This window comes from Acromyrmex echinatior, chromosome 3, assembly GCF_024713525.1.
Source record: "Acromyrmex echinatior isolate Ae372 chromosome 3, ASM2471352v2, whole genome shotgun sequence".
Taxonomy (NCBI): domain Eukaryota; kingdom Metazoa; phylum Arthropoda; class Insecta; order Hymenoptera; family Formicidae; genus Acromyrmex; species Acromyrmex echinatior.
In genome coordinates, this window is record NC_141854.1 from 4,765,597 (window position 1) to 4,789,461 (window position 23,865).

Sequence of the window (23,865 nt, forward strand, 5' to 3'; positions counted from 1 at the left end):
GTTTACTTTTAATCACTTTTGTGCGCTGTGTTTTACGTTTAGCGGAATTGTAGACTTATTCATCATCACTAACACTGTATGATCTGCTGATTATACAAGAGAAAAAAAGAAGAAATCGACGTTTAAGATAAAAGTTTAAGATTCCGGAATTTTTTGGATAGTAAGTTGTTTAACTAGACATGTCATTATGTCTTATATGCGACAAGTATAACAGTATTACATGCGTCACAAATCCTGAGCAAATAGACCGCCAATCGAGGCTTCTTTAATTCGCTCGTTTTAAAGTGTGATAAGACGTTGATACAAAGCTTAGCATGTTCGTTCGTAGATTCAGTCGATCTGTCGGTGGCGACTGATACGCATCACACGTTTTGTTTGATTTCGCGATAGCAGATCGAACATAATTATCGTATCTCATCACATCCTTGGTTAAATAAGTCTTGTAAAAGACGACGTTTTTAAGATTCTTGTTTTTTTTTTCATTGAGAAAATGTGTAAATTAGTTCAAATGTAGATTATAATGAATGAGTCAAAAGACAACTTTAGCACAATTGAAATTTTCTGCGTTAATTCAGCGTTAGATCTCGGAAACTGAAACTGTAAATAACATTATCATTCGCTAGTGAATTGATATTATATAACATGAACATGAAAAATAAATATCAGTATAGCGTGTACGCTTATTAGAGAAGCTTTATTCGTGCGTTCTGTTTCGGGAAGAAAACGTATCAACGATTTTCCAGCGTGGCTTGTGTCTTGAGTTTTGAAACGGAGCAGGTCTATGCTGTGATCTTTCAAAAAAAAATGTCAACGATACCTTTAAGAATAGGTATATATTCCTTAGTAGAAATCTTCGCCAAGAATTTGTTGTGGCTTTTCATATCAACAGCCTTAATATGTTATCAGTTCGAATGACAGTGTATCGTGAAAACAGTATAAAAGCAATTGCTACTTCGTATAAATACGCAACACGTCGCTCTGTTGAGTCTTCGATGTACTTTGAACGACAGTAATATTTTATATTTGAATATTTTATATTCTTTTCAGAGTGCGTTGTAACGATACTGTTTTTTATAAGCGGAAATCTGCAAACGCACGTACTTCTTCCTCCGTTTAATTGCAAAAAAACTGTATGCGTTTAATTAAAAGATATATGGACGGACCAAATGCTGAAATGTTTTTAACATATAATTATAAAATGGAGCAACAAAGATTAGGGAGTATGAAGTATTAGAGCTCTTCAATGATTTATATATCAATTTTTATAGTGCACATTGTGTTCAATAATTAGCCGCACTGTGTAACAAAGAAAGAAAACGTTGCCTTTAAAAAGGCGGCATATTCACTCTATAATTTCGCGCATTCTTCTTTAATGTAGTTCATTTGATCGTAATAGTGCAGATGTATATGCCGCCCTCGTGAGATAGATTGGTTTTATTTTTAAGTTTCTCAACTTGGCTGGACATTGCAAATTTAGCAGCACGTGTTTTACGCACGGATGAATTTTCCTTTCTACAAATACAAGGCGCATAACGCGATATAATTTCTTTCTATAATTTCGAGGCGAAGCGGAAACACCGGACTGTCTAACTGAAAAGAAATTTTAATTTTAGTTTTTGTAAACTTTTAATACATTTTTAACACGTTTATAATAAATTTTCTTAACAAAAAATTTAAAACAAGATTAAAAAAATTACTATTAATATGATTTCAAATAGCTTATAAAATTTACACAATAAAAACGGAGTGCTGAGACGTTTTAATTAATCAATATATGAAACATGCATCGCCTTCGTTTGAATTAAATATAAGCTCTCTATTATAAATCGCATAATTCTCCATAATGAAAGGAATTGTTTCATTGAACTGTTTAATTTGTATGATGCTTTATTTGCCCAAACTGTATGGGTAAACAATGATCTCCCTATCCAATAATGTTCCGCAAAAAAAAAAAAAAAAAATTATCAATGGGATATATGATAAGTGTGAGTTATCGGAGTGCATCATTCTGTAAATCGGGTCATCGTTTTGTTGAAGTGTAAAGGTGAGATTGATGACCTTCTCATCATCAAATCTGGTATTGTGCGAGATTCTTGCGACGTCCGTCCGCGTTCTCCCACGAGTTCACGAAGTCGTTGCATGTAATCGCTGCAATGTTATTACTCACACGTGTTTTTTTTTTTTTTAATAATTTGTTGTTGCGGTTTTCAAATTTTCTAATGATTTATCCGGTATTACAAAATGTTATAAATAAATTACCCAACACACGTACGCATTCATAATTATAATACTAACGCTTCTAATTAATTCAGATACGTTCAAGTTGCTTTTCGATGCAAATGTATGAAATGTTATCTTTATATTGTATCTTGAGAAGCACGAGAAAAGTGTATCTATAATATAATTATTTCATATTAATGAAAATATATTTAATATTTGACGTTTTAATGCATAAAATTTCGAGAATTGTCTTTGCTTTAATTTTTAGCGCTTTGTTAAATAAAATTTATTTGTAGTAAACCCAAGTAGCACAGCAGCGCTTGCAAAGTGCTAAAAAGCGATTATATATGCTTTTTTAGCGCTTTATTAATACTTTGTAAGCACTGTGTATTATTGAATACATTAAGATACAGACATTTTGTTACATACTATTAATGATATGATAAGATGTAATAAGATATTTTTGAATTTAGAAAGTGTCGAAGTAAGATTAGAAGTCTATAAAACAAAAACTCGCATTTCAATATTATATGCTTTAGCGAAATTATAGGATATTCAAGGAAATTTCCACCAGTTTTTAAACATACATAAACAAAGACATATCTTATGGATTGTCGTTGCAGATAATAATGATAAAGAATTATATCTTCTACATGCGCTACATTTCATATTGAGGAAGTTGATACGCTTAATTAGTCTACTTTAAAAATTACTAGTTTCAACATCAAGAATCAATAATTGTTAACTCATGTAAAGAAAGCTGCATGGTATTCTCATATCTTTACTTTTAATTCTAGCTCTCTACCATCTTTCACTTTTAATTTTCTACATAAAAGTTCTTGCAAAAAAGAAGATAATTTTGAAAATATCGCATTTATAGTGTTTTTAAAAACATTTTTTAATTTTTTAATATTTTTCTCAGTATAAAGAGAATTTGAGAGAATTGAATTAGAATGGGAAATAAATCGGTTTTAATATATATATATAAATTAAATTTTACTGTAAAATAATGTGTTCATTGACGTCTCATTGACGTTAAAGTCATTAAGATGTTATTATAAGATATTAAGATGTTATACGACGTTATTTAACATTATTTTAGTACTTATAAAAAAAGATAAATAGAAATGAAATTATCATATTTAGAAGTTACTATAAATAGATTTTAAACGCTATATTAATGTAATTAAAAAAAACAAAATTAAATATTAAAGATTAATCTCATTAATATTCGCAGAAGATTAATAATGAGATGTTTCATATCGATAACATTTTTTGCAGAGGATGGTATTCGTCCACGAGATTGGCAACCGCGAAAATCGAGTTATAAAGTACCTTTTAGAGTGATGCGATTGTGTTTGCTGGGAATGCTTTTACCACTCGCATTCATTGTTGGACCATTATATCTAAGATACCGCGTATATTCCGAGCAATTATATGCTTTAGCAATATCAGATCAAAGATTAATCGACAGCAAAGTATCTACCGTTTGGTGTCAAGTAAGTCATTTTACTATTAATATTTTATTCTTAACTTTTCTTTCTTAGAATTCTTAAAAATTTATTAATTAAATCCTAAGAGAGAGAGAGAGAGAGAGAGAGAGAGAGACAGAGAGGAAAGAAAATCTGTATCACTAATTTTACCCTAAATCATTATATGTTTAATTATTACGAATTAAATATAACTTTTTCTTTTAATAAAATACAGTAAGTTTAAATAAAAATTATATTTATATACATATAAGTGCGATATTTGAACTAAGGCCCAGTTTCACAATTCATGGTTAATTCTTAATCGAGATTCAATTTATTTTTCATTTCCTTCCAATTCTAGAATTGGAAAAAAATAAGGAATAAATTGAACCTCGATCAAGAATCAATAATAAGTTGTGAAATTGAGTCTAAATAAGTCTTCTTTATTACAAGTAATCTTTTGTAATAAATTGTATTTGTTCTTTTTTTCTTCTTTTTTCTTTTTTTCAAGAAGCTAAAGTTGAAATTGATGATAAATAAATTGTTATTTGTAGAGTCAAGTGATCAAAGTTAATGCCACGTTCAATGCGTATCTCATGAGTAACGAGCCGATGGTTGAAAAAGAAGCAATACCCATCTCGATGACAAGACACCTCATTATGGAGGACGACATGAAGGAGTACTGGGGATTCTATCTTTTGCATGGCAGTAGTGTCACTGTTTCAACTTGTGTAAGGTAGAAGAGTTATAAATAAAAATGGGAGCTTATCTTGTAATAAAATTTAAGAAAAAAAGAATTTTCGTCACCTATATGCAATAACTATTGCTTATATGTATATTCACTTAATTCTCTCATTCTTATTTAAAAAATTTATTTTAACGTTTTAAGATATAATAATATACAATAATAATTTAATTATTTACATTATTCTATTATAAAGATATGAATGCTTTACTGTTTTTAGATGGCCTGGCGCTTCTTTAACAATAATTCGTGGCTTCAAAAATCTTCATGAATGCGCCTTTATCGGAGATGATAGCAGCGAGGAACTCGAGGAACTTATCGAAATCGTTAAGGAAGAAGGTCTTCTTGATGTAAAGAGCACTACGGAGGTATTCTTTCCCTCAAAAATAGATTTTTCTTTTAAAGATGTATAAAACACTTTTATTTAAGCTATATTTTTTTTATTACAGACAGTGCGTCTTAGCAACGTACCTGACAAAATGAGACGAGCAGACCAAGACGTACATTTTTATCATGAAGATAAAACTCTTCGTTTGAATATTTCTAAATCATATACACATCAGAGCAGTCACGAATTGGACCCTGAAACAATGCGAAATATCCTCACCCAACTTTTGGCCAAGACCGATTACACAAAGAAGAAACAGAAAAAGAATCTGCATCATCATTATGAAGCAGTCTTCAGGGATATCATCAATATGGATAAACCAGTGACAAATGAGACAGCTCATCCTAGAAATTCACAAGATCAGCTTCAAGAAGAATCAATAAGCAGATTTGATAATAATAAAAAAATATCAAAAAATAGCACAAAGTGCGTTATTTTTTTTACTGATTAATATCTTAATAATTATACCATAATAAATATTTCAATCTTTTTCTCTTTTATTAGTTGAAAAATTAACATTAAATGTATTATTAATTAAATTAATTAAATTCTGCAGATTGTAACGTTGTCTTTTTTATATATGTATAATTAAATTTCTTTTCTTATTTTTATTTCTTTATAATTGAAAATTATGTACTCAATTGTTCCAGATTCACGCCAACGCCTTCAAAAATACCAGTTTCTTTTCAAGAAGAACAGTACAATTACAATGAATCTGAGAGCCAACAGAATTCCACGTTTTTGCCTAATTCGCATCCAAATTCTACAATATCCATCAAGCAGATGGAATCTAATATGGCACAAGAAATCGTGAAGGAGCAAGAAGAATTGGAAACTAAACAGACAAACTCTGAGGAAATTTTTCAAGATGTTTTACGAAAAATTAATTCTTTCGGTGATCGCGGGAAAGAGATATTGCATAAATTAATGGATACGATTGACATGCAAGCCGGTGCCAAAGGTGCTGCATTAAAACAATTGGTGAACGATACGATGAATGATAAGAAATTGTCGAGAGAAGCTAAACGGCGAAGAAGAAGAGATTTAGTGCTTTCATCGCCACTTTATCAAGAATTAACGGAGGAAGATGAAGATGGCAACGCAGCGATAGAAGAGGTAAAAATTTTATTTCATATTTCTTGCGTTTTAAATTATTAATCTAAAATGTAATAAATTATAATTACTCTAGAATCATTTATAGATATACAATCCTATAGATTTCCTATACAAAAAAAATTATAAATTTTAATAAATATTCATTTAAATAGTATTATATAACTAAGTATATTTACTAAATGTTATATATATATATATATATATATATATATATATATGTGTATATATATTAGGTCATTTAAAAAGTATCCGCGGTTTTTTGTTCAATTTTTGAATGAAAAAACTGCGGATACTTTTTAAATGACCCAATATATATTGTATATTTATAATATGAATATATATTTATTTGGTACAATTAAAAACCATTTATTTGATTTAAGTATCGTTTTTTATTAAGTAAATATTTATTTACTATAAGTTTAGTTGATACTATTCGAACAAATATTTATTAAAATTTTATAAATTTTTTTCAATATGTTAAAAACAATAGAGCAGATAGCAGCTAAAAGTAACATAAAAGTCATTGTTATTTTCACAATCAACAATGTAACTGTTATGTAACATGTGTTACATTATATAGTACATTTATATTACATTTATAATATATAGTTAAGAGCGAAATTATAACATATTATGTTATTTTTAGTTAGTGTCGACTGGGAGGTTTATATAGGAAAGTTTCACTAAAAATTCATTAAAATTCACTAAAGAATTTCCATCGTTCAAAAATAATGCACGAAAATATATTAATACATAAAATAATATTATTTTCATTATTGATAATATACTGTCCTCTATCAACTTGAGAATAATCACCTATGTAGGGTAACTTATTTTTATATCAACAGTATCAATAGTAAGGAAAAATTAAGTTCATATCAGTCATAATAGTGTTTTCTTTATCTACTCAGGAATCCATACACATTAAAAAAATTTATTTTTACTATTTTTTAAAAATCATTCAGTAAATACGTATTGAGATCCGATAATCTCGATCTGGCTTACGTAAAGGAGCACCATATCTTAGCACCATATCTTAGCGTCGAGACACTACCGTGTCTCCAGATATATAATGATCTAAAATATTAAATAAAACAATCAATAATATAAATACAATATGTAATTATGATAACGATTTTTAATTGTAGGAAATGTAAAAATATTTTGAGTGATTGTAGAAAAATGTAAAAAGCAATTAGCTGACTATTTCCGGGTTAAAACAATGATTTGAACAATGGATTTTAATTCACCATTTGTAATAATGAGTAGAAAGATATGTCTCACAAGGAGAGACTACGCTCTGCTCTTCACCGATCAAAATTGCAGCAATATTAGAGGAGTCTACCAAGTGAACACCTGTAAGGCCATTTCCGCTAATGAGCTTTTAAGTCGAGTTCGAAGCCGAGTATTTAAAAATATACCAAAAATCTCGAAATAATCTAATATCTCGGAAAGTATGCATTTTTGAGAAAAATGTCTTAGACAAAAGTGATAGAGTTTAATAAGATGTATTTACTGATTTTATTGGTTCGACCTTGGGTGATATCATCATGTCAAGATTAACCTTGTAACCAATAAATACATCTCATTAAACCCTATCACTTTTGTCTAAGACATTTTTCTCAAAAATGCGTATTTTCTGAGATATTGGATTGTTTTTAGATTTTTGGTATATTTTTAAATATCCATTACTCGGCTTGTAAGGTTCATTAGCGGGAACAACTTTACAGATATTCATTTAATAGGCTCCCCTAACATCGCTGCAAGTTTAATCAAAATCGGTGAAGAGCAGAGCGTAGCCTTTTCTTCAGTTATATTCGCAGAATTAGAAATTGCGTAGAAATTGCACATAGTTGCTCTTAAATCAGTGGATCTTTCCATTATATAGTTATTTGTTTGTAGTGAGATACAATATAAATCACATAATGATGTGTTATTAATCTTATCTGTAACACTGCCTTTATAGATATTGCGACAAAACATTTTCTTGCAAAGTGCAAATATGATTCTCGCTTATTTGTCATCCGAAATTTATTTTTAACTCTGAGTTTATAGTAAAATATATTTAAATATTAAAATATATATATTGCTTATTTTTAAAATGTATAATAATTTTAAATTCGAAAAGCAAACTAAAGAATGGATCTTTAAAAAAATTGTTCTGTCAAATTAAAGCAACACATAAAGAATATTAAAGTATGTTAATTCTCTTTCAGGATATGTTGCATCCAGATGGCATTGCGGAGGATCGAGGTACCGTAAACGAAACAACTTTGAACGATAGAAGTAATTCTGAGTTCTGGAGCTCGTTTAGCAGTTCCGAAGAACGGCTATTGGAATGCAAAGGTCTTATCCTGAATTTACCTTTAACACCACATCGTTTTTGTACACCCAAACACGAAAGTGATCATTCTACGGCTTCCTTTGCCAATACGGTAACATATAGGTAGGTGAAAAAATTATTGTTTGCGTTAATTGTCTGCTTAAAAATAAGAATGGATTTATTTATTGTTAATTGAATTTTATTAATTACTTCTATTTAACGGTCTTAATTAATGTTTTATGAGTCTTTTTTCAGTAACCTAGTTTAAATAAATACTTGTTTTTAAAATGAAGATACTGCTTTATGTTAATCGTATACACACATAAAAACATATATTTTTATAAAATATTCTATATTATTTGATTGTAGAGTACCTCTAAATGGGTATTATTTCTTTGTTTTTAATTCGGAAAATGAAATTCAACCTAATTACGTGAGGGTGAAATTCGATCTTTTGAAGACTGTCTACAATACCTCGAATCCTGTGCACGCATGTAAAAACAGTACGAAGGAATGCTCGTTACCGTTTAAAATATTTAGTAATGAAAGGACGGTATTAGAATTACCATTAAGTGGAAATGATTCGCAATGGAATGATGAATATATTGGTGTGTCTGTATGTGAACCAAGAACGATGGTTTACACCATTTGTGTCATTATGGTGCCTTTGTTGATCCTTTGTTTCGCTTTTCATTAGCAGATTTATCGACACTACTTACGTAACACTTTTCGATTAATGTGATTAATAATACCATTATTATACCAAAATCATTTGATAAAAGAAGGATGATAATACTAATATATAATAATAATACTAATACTAATACTAATATTAATAATAATAATAATAATAATTTACAACTTTTTATACTAATATTCTAATATAAGTTTTACATCCTTCTTTAATTTAAACAAATAATAAATAACAAATATGTATATATTTTTGGTTTATCAGTTTATTGTCTAATTGTAAACTTGACTCGATTTAGTTATAGTAGTAAATATTTATGAATTCTTTTTGTGCTGTGATTGTACTTTTTTAGGTAACCATGTGTATAGATTTTCGTTAAATATTTCTATTATATTATAATATATGTATATATTTATAGTAAAACTATAAATAAGTTTCGAAAGATGTTTTCGGAATCAGTTATTCGATATTTAAATCAAAGAAAAAGAGTCAATAAGATCGTTTTTTGATTACCAATCGACTTCCATTAAATAATTTTTTTGTACTGTATGATTATAAGAAATACCATCATATGGAAGACAACTCGATCCATAAACCTCTAATTAATTATTAGTCTAGATATACCACTAATATCTTAAAGTTGTTTTGTTCATTGATTTTATCCGCTTATTTTTCAATCTTCAGAAATTAATATCTTATTATATTAATTATAGCGAAAATTGTAAAATGATACAGGACTTTTCAACTCAGTTTAGTCTGCTCTACTTGCCCATGAGAGATTATGCGATCATTACCGGGTACCTTAATTGTATATCAATTATTGTGACAAAATTTTTAAATACAAAGAAATAAAAAAACGTTTATAATGTCTGTTACGGTACAAAGACTTACGTCTATAGGCAACTAATAGTGATCACTTATTTGTGAATCTTTTAATAGGTATCTATGTGTCAAGAGTAATAAAATTTATTTTTTTATTATGAGCTGTATTTATCTTCACATTGGAAACGATAAATAGTCTAAAATAATGTTATGAGAGCAGTATTGAACGATAATATTTTATCAGTATTAGTCCTGAAAAGAACTTATTAGATATTATTGTTGGTATATCTAGAATAATAATTAATAGAGTTTTGGTCGAGTTTTTTTCTCACATAGTGATTATTTTGGACATTTTGAATGATCATATAATATAAAAAATTATTTAATAATAAAAATTGGCTTTGGAGGCAAAAAAAACGGCTTTATAGATCCTCTTTTTTTGCTTAAATTAAATAATTTAATAATTTAATTTAAATAAACAAAAAAAGTATTTGATAAATCAGTGTCATTCAATATAAAATATTCTTGATTGCATATATATAATGTTTGACGTGACATAAAATAAGGATTTCTATATTTTTATAATAGAATAATTAATATCGTCATGTTATGTTTGATTAATTCTATATACATAGGAAATCTATAAAATTTACCTGAACTTGTTGAATAATTATATTCATTTGGTAAAAGAACACTATAACAATAAATCTAAATTATACTTTGCAAATACTTGCATCCTAGAAGTTTTATAGTATTTTATATAGTTATATTAATTCTATACTGTAAACGTGTAGATGGTTATAGGATGTGTATAGATATGATAAGAAACCATTTTGAAATTGTCGGCAGCAGCTGTGATCGAAAGTCAGTGGTTTTGTGATTTAATTAATTCAATTAGCGAATCGCTGAATTATATATATTAAAGACTGAATAAGATCGCAGTTAATCTCAAAATATTATGATTAGAAGACGAATTCGAAGATGAAGCTCCGATTATATAAAGAGTAGAATTAAAAATTATATCTTTATTATATATATATGTATATGTATATATGTATAATTATCTGATTGATGTAATATATATATATATATATATATATATATATATATATATATATATATGGGTGTGTGTGTGTGTGCGTGTGTGTATAATACTGAGATTACACGTTGCATAATTGTTACTAACTGTTGCAAATACTCTAGATTACTTATAAATGTGCTTCGAGTGATACGAGGTCATGATGAGCGAGATATCATATCTAATACTGTAAAACTTCAACCTTGAAATTAGTGTTAAGGAATAAGGTTATTGATCGATACATTAAAATACAAATTGAAATATATTATTGGACAATAAACTTAATTGTTGAAAATAAAACGATCCATTAAACGATTGTATTTAAATATCAAATTTATTCAGATCTTATCAGAAATTATGATGTGTCCAGAAGCTAAAAAATAATTAAATATAATATTGATAATAGTTATAATATATATAGTTATAATATATTATATACACAAACAATCAGGGTTGGGTAAATTAATTTGGAAAAAAATTATTTTTTAGATCAAAATGTCCTAATTTTTCTTAAAATGAGATTAAATAATTACAATATAGATTATTAAGTAAATTAAATTTTCAATTTTTTTATTCACATGTGATATAATTTAATAAGCATAGACTATGGCTGCATTGGACGCTAATGTGCTTAAAGCGCATGAGCGTTAATGGCTTCGACACATCGGCGCGATTTGCGACTTGCAGATAACCAGATAGGTTTTTAGGTTTTTACTTTTTAATAAATCTTAAGCCATAAGAAATTGATCAATTACGATCGAATACGAGAAGAATATTCGACTGTAATTGGTCAATTTTTTATGACTTAAGGCTTAAAACCTATTGTAGATTCGGACTAAGGCTATTCCTAGATAACATTTATGTTGCATAAGATAACTAAAAGACGTCTTATGTCTAAAAGATATCTGAAAAACGTCTTTTAGATATCTTATGCAACATAAATATTATCTGGGATGGCATAATAACGGCATAAATTCAGAGGGCTGTATTAGCATCTTAAGTAATTACTTAAGATGGTCTTAAAATATGAACAGATTACGAATATGCGCTCTTAGTCTTATTATATCTTATTATTTTTCTAAGATATTTAAAAGAGATAAAAAAATTTTCTAACTTAAAAAAAAAGTCAAAAAGTTTAAAAGTAACTTAGTTAAATTAAAATTTAATGCATTTAAAATTAACTAAGTTAAGTTAAAAGTTATTAACTCTAACTTTTTTTTTAACTTTTAACGTTTTAACTAGTTACTACCCAATTCTGTAAACAATACATATAGGAAATGCATTATAATCCCAAAGTCTATTTATTACTCGCTGATATTAAATACATGCATTGTGATTATATGAATATTTACATAAATAATTTTGAAATATCTTACTTTTATCAAGAATATGATGAATATTGTACTATATAATATTTCACCTTTTACATCATATAATTATCTCTAAAATTTTCTTTTATTTTAACTTTATTACAATTTATTGATACAGAAGTACTTGTGACATCGTAACATCATCGCGTAACTCTCAACGCAGAGAGTTAATATTTATTCTAAATATCTTATATATAAAACGCGCGTTTCGATGATCGATATGTCAGCGGACGCAAGTGCCACACGTGGAAAACAAACACTAATAATGGGATTAGTGTGGGGCGGCTGGTTGACGGCGATAACGAAAATTGATTTCACCCTTCGCGTCCCCCTCGACCACCCTATGGCACGGGGATGCTCCAGTCGAGCGCGTTGACGTTCATGGGACGCTGCGCAAAACTGGCGACACGCCTCTCTCCCACCGGCACATCCCGACGAGACCCCAATAAGCCACACGTGCCCGATAGAACACCGGTTTAACCCATTCAAGAAATGATTTAACTCTGTTAACGAAAATCAATGGTCCTCTCACATTCCGCTAAACAAAAGTTACATAAGGATACTGAGTCGTTATAAAATTGTGGCACGAATCTATGATGATATTTCACCAGGCGAGAACCTTGAATTTCAAAAATATACAGGAAGATATTGAAAAAAGGTTTATAAAGAATTTATGAAAAAAATGAAACGATTTTTTAATATTTCAACGACGGCTTTTTAGGTTTTGCTAGAATACAATTTCATGTAATTTATAATATTTATATAAGTACAAAAATTATAAAAACAATTTGTGAATTATTCTAACAAAAATGTGTATCTGTATTGATGCGTTCAGAGAAAAGTGATAATTTGTAGTTTAATAATTTGTGAAGTAGTAGAAACTTACGTAGAACGTTGTGATCAAGTAATAAAATGTTAGAGAAGCAGAACTTAAAAACAGGCAATATCTCATGTAAAATTATTTTATGATTAATTTGCTTTAATTTAATTATAGTTAATTCTGAATTTGACATTTTATACTATCTTCGTCACTGCGTCGTAATATTTGCTTAATTATTGGAAAGAGAATAAATAGAATTTCTTATTTAACCCAATATTTAGCTATTGCAACAATATTCTAAGATGGCTATCTAAGGGTGATACTCATATACAAGTGAAAGTGTTGCTGAGATTTCGAGCAGAACGCTATTGAAACGAGGAGATGGAGGCTGTGCGAGTGTTCACCGCTGATAAGGGATGCCCCGCCCTGCAGCCCTCTCACAGCAGTCACCCTCTCGCGTCCTCACGTAGAATTGCAGGGTCAAGTTGTTGGAGGGCCAGCAACGGCGTGAGATATTAATCTCGGGGATTAAATGGACAAATCGACGGAAGATTAATTTTTAAGGTGCCGTAAAGTGAAAGGATTACCTCGACGTTTAATTAACAGTTACGCTACGTCGTTCTGTAATTAATCGTAGCTTTTAATTTTTTACAGATTCTGTCGTGTTTCGCTACGCGCGAACGAGTTTGGATTTGGAGATAAATATACTAGAGAATTATAGTTGTCGGAATATTTATATTTATATATTGCATTGTCGATGTATTATAAACGAACGTACTTATAATTACGATTCCGCGATATCGCTAAATTTATAACACATTTATATTACAGATACAAATCTTTCGTCTGTATTCTCTCTCTTTCTCTCTCTCTCTCTCTCCGTCAATATTAATGATTTTCTGCTTTTATCTGAAAATCGGAACGCAAAGACCGCGATAAGAGTCACGTGAATCGATCTCATGAGGCGATGGCAATATTAATACCTTATTCTTATTCATTGACACGCGCAAATTGGCCGCGAGTTGCCAGGCCTGTGGGAAACCGCTACAAAATATCCCCCATTAAATTCTATGGGGCACCCTAGGGGTGCCTCTTTGTCGAATTTTCTGTAATGTGACTTTCGTTGGACTGGTTATTTTTCAAATTTTCTTTGTGTATATTATTCTATGTAAAAGGAATAATATTGTATTTTATGCGACTATTATACAGAAAATATAATATTAAATTGATTTTATTCAAATTTTATTTTATTTTAATTGATTAAATACTTAAATTGATTTTAATCAAATATATACAATAAATAATAAAAAAATATTAAAGAATATAGAGGCTTGATTAATCGAACAATTTTACAAAAACACTTATTATAATAAGAAAATAATATAATAATATTGATGTGTCTGTAAAATAATTTCAGATGTATACAGGATCCTAAATTCGATCATATTCGTGCGCGCGCGTACATCCTTTTTAATAAAATAAAGAGAAATGATTTTTATGAAAACCCTCCCCAAAAAAATTTGATAGATAAATCGGATAGGCTCTATCGAATAGTGATATTTTTTAACTTCTGATTCCAATCGAATATAGATTATCCAGACAAGATATTGAATTTTTAAAATATAACATATATTTTTTTTATTGCACATTCGAATTACAAAATAAAACATGAAACTTTTATCTTAAACATTTTTTCTGAAAATACTTCTATTGATCTTGAAATAAATGAATTGATTTTGAAAGTAAATGAAAAAATAAACTTTGTTGTGATGAAAAATTCAGTATCTGGGGATATCCCATTTCAAAACTGAAAATTGAAGATATTATACTATTTGATGAAGCATACTCGATTAACTTGTCGAAATTTAAGAATTCTTATAAAAAATTACTTCTTTTTTAAAAAGGACTGTATAAGTCTGAGACACCCTCTATATACATAACATAATAAATAATGGTTAACAAAATATTCTTAGAAAAGGAGTAACGATACTTAATTTTATATAAAATTAGCATTCAAAAAAAGCGGTAAAAGTTGCATAGTTATATTACGCTGAGATTGCGTAGAGTCACACAGAAAAATGAATGATATGGATGATACATTCACGAAGATTTTTCCCAAACAATCAACTTTCGATTAGCCGGATTCGATGGGCATAAAAAACGATGCCCTGCTTAGTATACATTAAGGGTGAGAGAGCAGTGCTACCCCTCATCGTCAAGTGGCCACCAGTTATGGGTTGTTTTATTGTGACACCTCGGGAGGGTGCTACAGATTTTCCAGTAGGATGCGTCGGGGTGTCATCGTTGGAGCTTGATTAGATAATATCATTCTTGATGCTCATTCGAGCGCCATTACGGGCCAATCTGCGTGGGAGCTGGTCTGGTTTTAAGTAAGCGCAATGTGCGATGACTATCTGCAGAAAATCAATGGTAGATAACTACTACAATTTTAAGTTACAAAAATGCATCTTTTCTCTTGACTGATATATTTATATATAATATAAAGAAAAAAATTAATAAATTTATATACAACATATATACAATAATTTGGAGGAAATCTATATCTAATGCGTAAATAAATATAGTAAATTATAAATAGTTACCGTTACACACACGCACATCCATAGTAGAGGAAAGGCTATTATGAGATATCGAATTCATTTTGGGTAAATGCTGGAAGTCCATAGGCAGAATTTAAAAAAATAATAAGTCATTTTGAAGGGAATTTCGTTCGTTCTGGTTGTCTTTTTTATTAATGTACAATAACATTTATATTTTAGCAACGATTTTCACTATAACATAGGAGCATGGATTATTTCATATTAGAAATACCTTGAGTACCTCATATTACGATTGCCACGCCTTTTACGATCATCAAATCTAACTTCTGTAATTAAACAATTCAACATATTTCATATTTTTCTACGCCCTTATTCTATCACTACATGAAGAATTTATTACCAAATATTTATTTATTAAATAATAAACAAGGTTTAAAGGCTAATTTCAATGAAACTCTAATAATAAATTTTTTACTAAATTTTCAATCCAAGAGCAATAAATTCATGGAACCAATAGATAGCATTTATTACAGATAGTTTAACAGAAACACCGCTATTTCATATCAGGCGCCTATTTCATAATAAACGACTTTCCTCCATTATTTACAAAAATGATAATAATTAATCGTAATTATTAAATCCTTTAAAAATAAAATATCTCAAGATATGTTAAAAATAAATATTAAAAATAGAAGAATTGGAGTATAATGCGATACAATAATTCTTGTCGAGAGATCGTATTTATCGCTTTTATAAAAAAATTATTCATCTATTATCGCGAGTAAAGTTCCGCAACGATAATAACTGGATAATGGTAGCGATAAGATAGACCGCGAAACTTGACACGTATTATTCTTTAATGTTATAGAAAGCATCTTTGAAACACATGGCAATGAGTCGAAGCAGGAAGGGGGTGGAGACAGATTTGTTTGTATATACACACACAGGCAAACATACACACTTGTGCACAAGATAATGAAGAAAATCTTACAGCCGTCTTTATGTCTGCATTGAATTGAAACAAATTTAATTAAGCAATGAGTGATTACGCGGCAATAACGTTTATGATGTTAATCTTAGAACACTACTCGATTATTTTTATGATTTATATTTTATTTGCTATTCAATAACAAATTGTATTTTATGTGCTATTCCACAACATATTATACTTTATTTGCTATTATGTGAATGTATAGAAGTTTCAACAGTTTTCAGCTAAATCTAGAAGTATTAATAAAAACCTATATATAAGAGTACATTAATAACATATTAATATTTGCATTTTATTATACAAAAAAAAAATCATTCAGTAAGCGTAAACATTGATTCTTGGGACATTTTTAAATATATATTATTTAATTCTAAAAATGTCCTTTTAAATATATCGGACTTTAATCTTGAAATAAACAGCTTATAAAGGCCACGTGCGTAACCCTCGGTAACCTACACGTGTCCTATTATACAGCGGATAACTTTTTTTATATCGCTAACTGACCCATAAATGTAAAAGTTATCTGCAACTTAAAATAAATATCAGAAATTCATTTTTTTCTATATTTAAGCATCAAAATTCGCTTTAACTGAAAATAGGATTTCTCTTACTTTTATTCTCATTGGTCTAATTTCGAACTACAAATAATTTTTTGATTGCTATTGCTAACAGAATAATTATAATTTTAATTAAAAAATTTCTTAATTAAATTCTTTTTTAATTGGAAAAGTCATGGATATAAGTTTATGCAACAAGCTTTAATTTCTTCATAGTCGATCTCATACACTTAGCAAAGCTTGAAAAGTGAAAGTGACATTGCCATACGTCGTACCTGTATCACTAAACCTTATGAATAATGATATTATGTAAACCGAGGATCAATGCACAATAAGGCGGAAACAGCAACACATTTTCGTTGAATGTATGAAGACGTGATCCGCGTCGATACAGGGATGCTGGATGGGACGGACCTGACACGAGCTCCACCCATAAGCCTGCGCTCCGCCCTCATGAAATTCATTTACCCAGAGGGTTACCCTGGACTCGCGACTAGTTAGATCGACTCTTTCGACATCGGTGTTTCTCTCCATTATAACTACGATGCGTGAACTGTATTGTTCTTCAAGTTATTTGTTCTTTAAGTCAATCTCTATCATTTAATCTCGTGATACTGTTGAATCTTTTTTCGCGTGTAATATGGTGAGTCTTGACCTCTTTATGTGCCTTTGTGATTGTGTTAAGACATATTCTTCAACCCTTTCGGCAAATGGATCTTGCGACTTCTATATGTGCAAGTTGTGTATTATGTGTTCGCAAAAATATTGAATTTCCTGCGGTGATCATGATGTATTATAGGTTTAGAATATTCTTTAACTTATGATTCAAGTGTAAGCCATTTTAGTTGAATTTACAATTGTTTTAATCTTTTAAACAGATCTGAAATTGCAAAAAGCAAATGTAACGTACGTATATGTGCATCTACCTTGTTATTTATCATAATAGAATGAATAATGTTAATACACGGATATTTTTTAAACGAAATTTAAAAAAGTTATTAATAGCAGTATCTTGTCTGTAAAAAATAATTAACGTTGAATAGACGCGATAAATGTAAACTTATAAAACTTGTTGATTGATAGAGAATTCATTATCCATCAATCATCAGTTCTAACCAGATTGAAGAATAAAATTATGACTAAGAGAAGATGCATGTGTATAGACGGAAACACTTCCTTTTTCATATAAATAAAACTGATATGCACAAAGCCACCGCGAGTGCATACATGACTAATATCATGTATAAAGATAAATCAAGTGGCATACATATCTGTCGAATGTCAGGGACAGTTGAAGAGAATGTAGTATCAACTTCCTGTGACACTATATAGCTAATTATACATATATATAAATGCTGAAAACATATCCTTAATTGGCTTGTTTTATTGTTACTAAATGTTCATTGATTCTATTTATAGATTTCGATTATAATTAATCACGGTATTAAATCAATAATTAATAGATTAGTAAGATTTAGATCTAGATTTAGATCAGTAATTCCAATGAGTTTCAAAATTGCAAACATAAAACAATGGTTTTTATATTTATTTGTGAGCATTAGAACGCGATGATTGGCGTTGAAAAATGATAGCACAATTACTTGCGTACGTTCGTTATATTTGTTCAGCATACTTATCAATCATTGCAGCCGATGTTAACATATAGTGGCTGCGGTGTAGGAGCTACGGAGGCCGAAAATGGTTCTCCAGCTGGATCGTTACTGTCTGGCGAAGGAGAGCTCGCGGAAGAAGCTGGCGATTCGCCCGGAACATCAAGAGACACTGAAGAGGAAGCCACGCTTTCCGATGAATTTTATTCCCACGACACAGATGAGGAGGAAGAACAAAGCAAAAGACGGAGGGACCGTTCCGGTTCCGTGAGTAAAATTTAATATCCGCTTTCTTGTATTTATTAATTTATATTAGCGAATTGGATTGGATGCTTTTTCAGTGCGCGCTGATGCACATGAAATTAAACCGTTGTATTCAAATTAACATAAAAATATGTGCTTAACATAAACATAAGCACGGATTAAACCATGAAATCTTTAATACATTTTATTGTGCTGTCAAGTAAAATCTGTATGTCATAATTTGAATTATTTGTATTGTTTTTTTACACGCAGATTAATATACGTTGTATAACGGTTTTAATATGCACTAGTGCATCCAACCGAATTCGCTAGACATTTCAATTATCGTTAAATATAATAAATTTTATACAGGGTGCGTTTTCCATTTGGCACCCACAAGTCACGAAACTCGCGAGTATAATTTATCCTTGTTTAACATTTAACAAACAACAATTAAATAAAGTGATTCCATGAGTTACATTAACCAAATTAAAATGGAATGTAGTTATAGCGTCCTAAATTTCGCTAGTTTATCCGGAATCCAAATAATAATTTACAAATTAAACAATAGTTTAATGAAATCCACAATAATCTCGTAGCTAGACGGCATCTCGTCTTCTGGCAGTGGTCATTTGGGATCGCCCACGCCTCGTATAGGTAATTTAGGAGTAAGAAAATTATTCACTAACAGCCGTGAACGATGGAGGCAGCAGAACGTGAGTGGCGCCTTTGCTGAGCTTCGCAAATTAGTACCGACTCATCCACCTGACAAGAAGTTGTCAAAAAATGAGATTTTAAGAATGGCCATAAGGTACAAATATGTTTTAACCCTAAGCAATAAATATTATATTTTCACTTACATTTCTTGAAGAATTTCTTTAAAAAAAGGGAATGTAAATGCATTTCTTTATCTTAAAAGTAATTAAGAATAATATATCAAATTCGTGCATAAGTGCATTTCTATTCATAGGAACATACAGATTTCTGGAAATTCTATTTGAATATTAACAATTTAAAAAATTTGTGTTGTTTAAAAAATTAATAAAAGGATAATTAAATATTGTTTTAGTCTAATATTGTAATAGAAATATACACTAAAAAAAAAAATATAATAGATTTTAGCGTTAACAATTTTTAAACTTTAAGATTTTTATAAATAAAAATGGAAATTTTATTAGAATATTATATTGTCCAACATTGTTTTTCAGCATGAGTGTATAATCATTTTCGATTATTTTTACTTGTGCGCGCGCGTGTGTGTGTGTGTGTATGTGTGTGTGTGAATACGTATCCATTATTTAAATTTGGCTATTACGGCACAATTTCAAGAAAAAAAATGGCATCAAAGAAATAAAAAAAGAACTTATGATTTTGAGAGTTTTCATAACGTTACAACAATATTTTTTTCTAAATTTGATCAATGTCATAAAAAAGTATCAATGTATTAACTTTTAAAATCTGTTTTGTTTTGTTTTAATATGATTTTTTTGTTTTTTCTACAAAATGGATTTCAAAATTAAAAATTGATATCTTTTTTTAGAAAAAAAATTACTGTAAGTAATTACTGCGAGTACTACAATATCATAATCATTGTTTTTGGCATGTTTGATGCCACTTTTTTCCAAAATTGTGTCGTGATAGTTAAATTTGGACAATGAATTCGTGTTTAGTAGGTAAAAATATCAGAAATAACTATTTATATTAGTTACAAAATGATATTGGGTAGTATAACGTTATGTTCTAATCGAATTTTTATTCTTATTTATAAGTTTTAATTTCAAAATTTTTATTGTTAAAAATCTGTTTTGTTTCCTTCTTTATATAATTTTATACTTAAATAAAAACTTGTATTTTGTTTTCTTTTTGTTCATTTTTTAAATTGTTATTATGCTAATTGAATTTCCAGGATTGTATCTATATATCACATACAGTATTTAATCTAAATTTTTAAATGATCAGCAAGAATAATATTGAAGTAAAAATTTATTGCACACCTGATGTTCAAAATTGAAGAAATAACAAATTTTGTTGCATAGGTACATAAGGTTGCTAAGTAATGTCTTGGAATGGCAGAAAAGTCAAGATCGTAATGGGATGCAGCACGATGTACGCATCAAATGCGAGTCGCATTTGAACAACCAAAATTCCACATATCACTTGAAGCCAAATGTAGCATTTCTGAAGCAGGAGAAGCTTAGTAACGAAAATTCTCACGTCTTTCGTGTTAATTACTCTACGCAAAGACATAGCTCGCATACGTGTGACAAGAATGGCAGTAATTTGCTGATGATTGCTCCGAGCGGACTCAATACAACTATTTCCGCCGGAAAACGCTGCGTCACACCCTCCATCGTCGTTACTCAAGGCAACTCTTTTTTTCACAGGTGAATTTCACTAAATTAAATTTGTGCTTGCAAAGAATTAAGTGAATTAGAAAAGTTGGTGGGCACCCGATTTATAAAGTTTATGAATTCGTAATCTCTTTAGATTATCAGATTAAAATTCCCTTTTCTCTTCTTTAATGGAATAATGTATATAGTTCATTCATGTACTTTAAATTTATAATCTGAATCGGCATAGGCGCCGATTTGCGAAAAATATTAAGGAGGAAAACACCAAGAAATATTGGGGAGGGGAGACATAACAATATCCACTTTTTGCGGTGCTCTTGATAGAAATAAAATCGTTGAAATAACTAAAATCTATCAAATTAATAGAGATTTTAAGAATTTTAGCGATTTATTTCCATCAAGAGCATCGCAAAAAAAATGGATAATGTTATATAATTGACATCCACTTCTTCAGAGGGCTGTAATGCACAAGGTATTTTGCGGTTAGAGGAAAAAGGCTCTTAGGCCGGTATTCATAGTCCGTTCTTATTGCAAGATCGTCTTAAGTAATGTCTTAAGATGTTAATACAGCCCTCTGATTGATTCGTGACATCTTAAGACGATCTTGAATATAAAAATCGACTATGAATACCGTCTCTCTCAGGTTTCTCTCTGGTACGTGTATGTGCAGGGATACTAGGGATATGTTCAAATTTCCATCTGGGTGCTTCCCCGCATGTCATCCTTGTAAACAATGATGATGTGACACCCGAGGAGCATCCTGATGGAAATCAGAACACGCCTCAGGCACACGAACAAGCGACTCAGTATAATATAATGGTTATTTCATTCTTGTTTAACATTGACGAACAACAAGAATGATACACTATGTCACCTTGTCATGTGTGTCTTGTGTTGGAAGGCACTTTAAGATAGCAGACGACATGCCAGCGTGGCTATTTTTAATTCGCCGCGTCAACGTTATGTATAGCGTATGTCACGTGGCCGATGCTTTCTCGCAATTTTGATCGCAGAAATTATTTGCAATTGTTAAAAAAACATTTGTTAAAACATCAAAAGGTAAAAATTATTGAGGAGGCAAAAAGTGGTTTGCCCTCCCTCCCGTATATAGGTGCCTATGTGTGAACTGGAATATTTCCTTTATAATATAGCTAATACGATCGGCAAACAAATTCTACTTTGAATACTTATTCAGATTTTCTTTAATCAAAAGTTGACTTATTAATTAAATGAAGATTCTTTATTTAATAATTAATGATTTCTGGAATAAATATTATAGAATTTAAAATTTCTATTTAAAAATTTCTCAAATTCAAGAGTATATAGGATGTTTGGAATTTAAATGTCAAAATTTCAAGAGCATATAAGGGATATATACTTTTGTCAAAACCAATTTTCTTTTAATTTTTATTTTTTTTTGAAATTCCTTAAAAAAAAATGTAAAAGAAAAATGTACATAATTTTTATTGATCTAAATATTCGTACTTTTTAAACAAGTTATTTTGTATTTCATTGAGCGTATTTTTTATGCATTGTTTTAATTATTAGTACTTCTAATTCTATGTTTTTTACAGCAACAACAATGGAAATCTTATACGTTCTCCATCGAGCGGACGGTCCTCGAGTTTTCCGAAATCACCGCAAATCTCATCGAACACTAGTATAGTACCTAATGGCTCCTCTTCATCTTTGACGGGAAACGCGTCAGCTACAAACGGAATAGGATTGAGTGGCTCGAATTGTGCCCAAAAAAGGTTTAAGATCGAACGAGAAGAGGAAGACCAGGCATCAAGGGACTGTAGAGCTCCACCACCACCTGTTCATAATGTTCCTGTCAGAAAAAGAGTCAAAGTCGCCTTTGTAAAGGACTCAAGTTCAGGGTTTCGCAGCGATTTGTGCGGTACAGATCGAAAATAAAACATTAATGAGAGAGACGTCATTCGTAAACGTATCAATTATTGCTTTGAGTGCACGCATGTTATGTAAATATTTCTTTTATGCTGTATTTGACAATAATTGGTGTTGTACGATACAAAATTAATTAAATAATTAATTAAATAATGTTTAGATCTTTCATGTGAGCTAATCTTGAATTAATATGTGAACGTTTATTTTCAATTATTCAAATACCAAAGGTACTTTTCTATTCGCGCTAAATTATTATATTACACACACATATATATATATTTAATTTTGTAATTCATTCAAATACTGATTCAATAAAAATTTCTTCTTGTTATAAAAAAATATTTTCTTTTTAAAAATAATATCTTGCAAATAGTTCTATCAAAAATTCAAATTGATTTTTTCTGAGAGATTAAACTTGTTATCATTTTGATCGGAAATCGTTACAATCAATATTTGATTTAAAAAAAGAACATATATTATTTAGCACAATATTTTTTAAATAAAAATTAACTTTATACAATATTTCAATTAACAAAAGAATCGTGATTAGAAGACGAACTGAAATTCTAAATCACGCAGAAAAGTTTAGACAAAAGGAG

General features: G+C 29.5%; 2 protein-coding genes across 4 annotated transcripts; both read left to right on the forward strand.

Annotated features, from left to right (window-relative positions):
* The first annotated feature begins 54 nt into the window (after positions 1-54).
* Positions 55-11,170, forward strand: LOC105143003 (hypothetical protein). The gene is made up of 8 exons (XM_011050966.2): positions 55-829; positions 3,502-3,719; positions 4,247-4,428; positions 4,658-4,805; positions 4,887-5,251; positions 5,476-5,941; positions 8,158-8,387; positions 8,634-11,170. The coding sequence occupies exons 1-8, from the start codon at positions 805-807 to the stop codon at positions 8,959-8,961; spliced, it is 1,962 nt and encodes a 653-aa protein (XP_011049268.1). The 5' UTR covers positions 55-804; the 3' UTR covers positions 8,962-11,170.
* On the forward strand, positions 8,246-23,605 carry HLH3B (Helix loop helix protein 3B). Of its 3 annotated transcripts, none has more exons than XM_087403848.1 (5): positions 8,246-8,387; positions 18,804-19,031; positions 19,607-19,818; positions 21,044-21,391; positions 22,933-23,605. In XM_087403848.1, the coding sequence occupies exons 2-5, from the start codon at positions 18,807-18,809 to the stop codon at positions 23,273-23,275; spliced, it is 1,128 nt and encodes a 375-aa protein (XP_087259974.1). In that variant the 5' UTR covers positions 8,246-8,387; positions 18,804-18,806; the 3' UTR covers positions 23,276-23,605. The 3 variants fall into 3 exon arrangements, with proteins under 3 accessions (XP_087259974.1, XP_011049265.1, XP_011049267.1); XM_011050963.2 differs by lacking the exon at positions 8,246-8,387 and adding an exon at positions 17,391-17,797; XM_011050965.2 differs by lacking the exon at positions 8,246-8,387 and adding an exon at positions 17,807-17,985.
* Positions 23,606-23,865: the final 260 nt, after the last annotated feature.

What these genes read in the sequence shown, in the direction of transcription:
- LOC105143003 (XM_011050966.2), top strand. Translation starts at nt 805, where the DNA reads ATGTCAACGATACCTTTAAGAATAG. An exon ending in TATCTACCGTTTGGTGTCAA is followed by an intron (nt 3,720 to 4,246) that starts GTAAGTCATTTT and finishes TGTTATTTGTAG; the next exon opens with AGTCAAGTGATCAAAGTTAA. An exon ending in ATATCAAAAAATAGCACAAA is followed by an intron (nt 5,252 to 5,475) that starts GTGCGTTATTTT and finishes CAATTGTTCCAG; the next exon opens with ATTCACGCCAACGCCTTCAA.
- HLH3B (XM_011050963.2), top strand. An exon ending in GGAGGGACCGTTCCGGTTCC is followed by an intron (nt 19,032 to 19,606) that starts GTGAGTAAAATT and finishes ATAATCTCGTAG; the next exon opens with CTAGACGGCATCTCGTCTTC. An exon ending in GGCAACTCTTTTTTTCACAG is followed by an intron (nt 21,392 to 22,932) that starts GTGAATTTCACT and finishes TGTTTTTTACAG; the next exon opens with CAACAACAATGGAAATCTTA.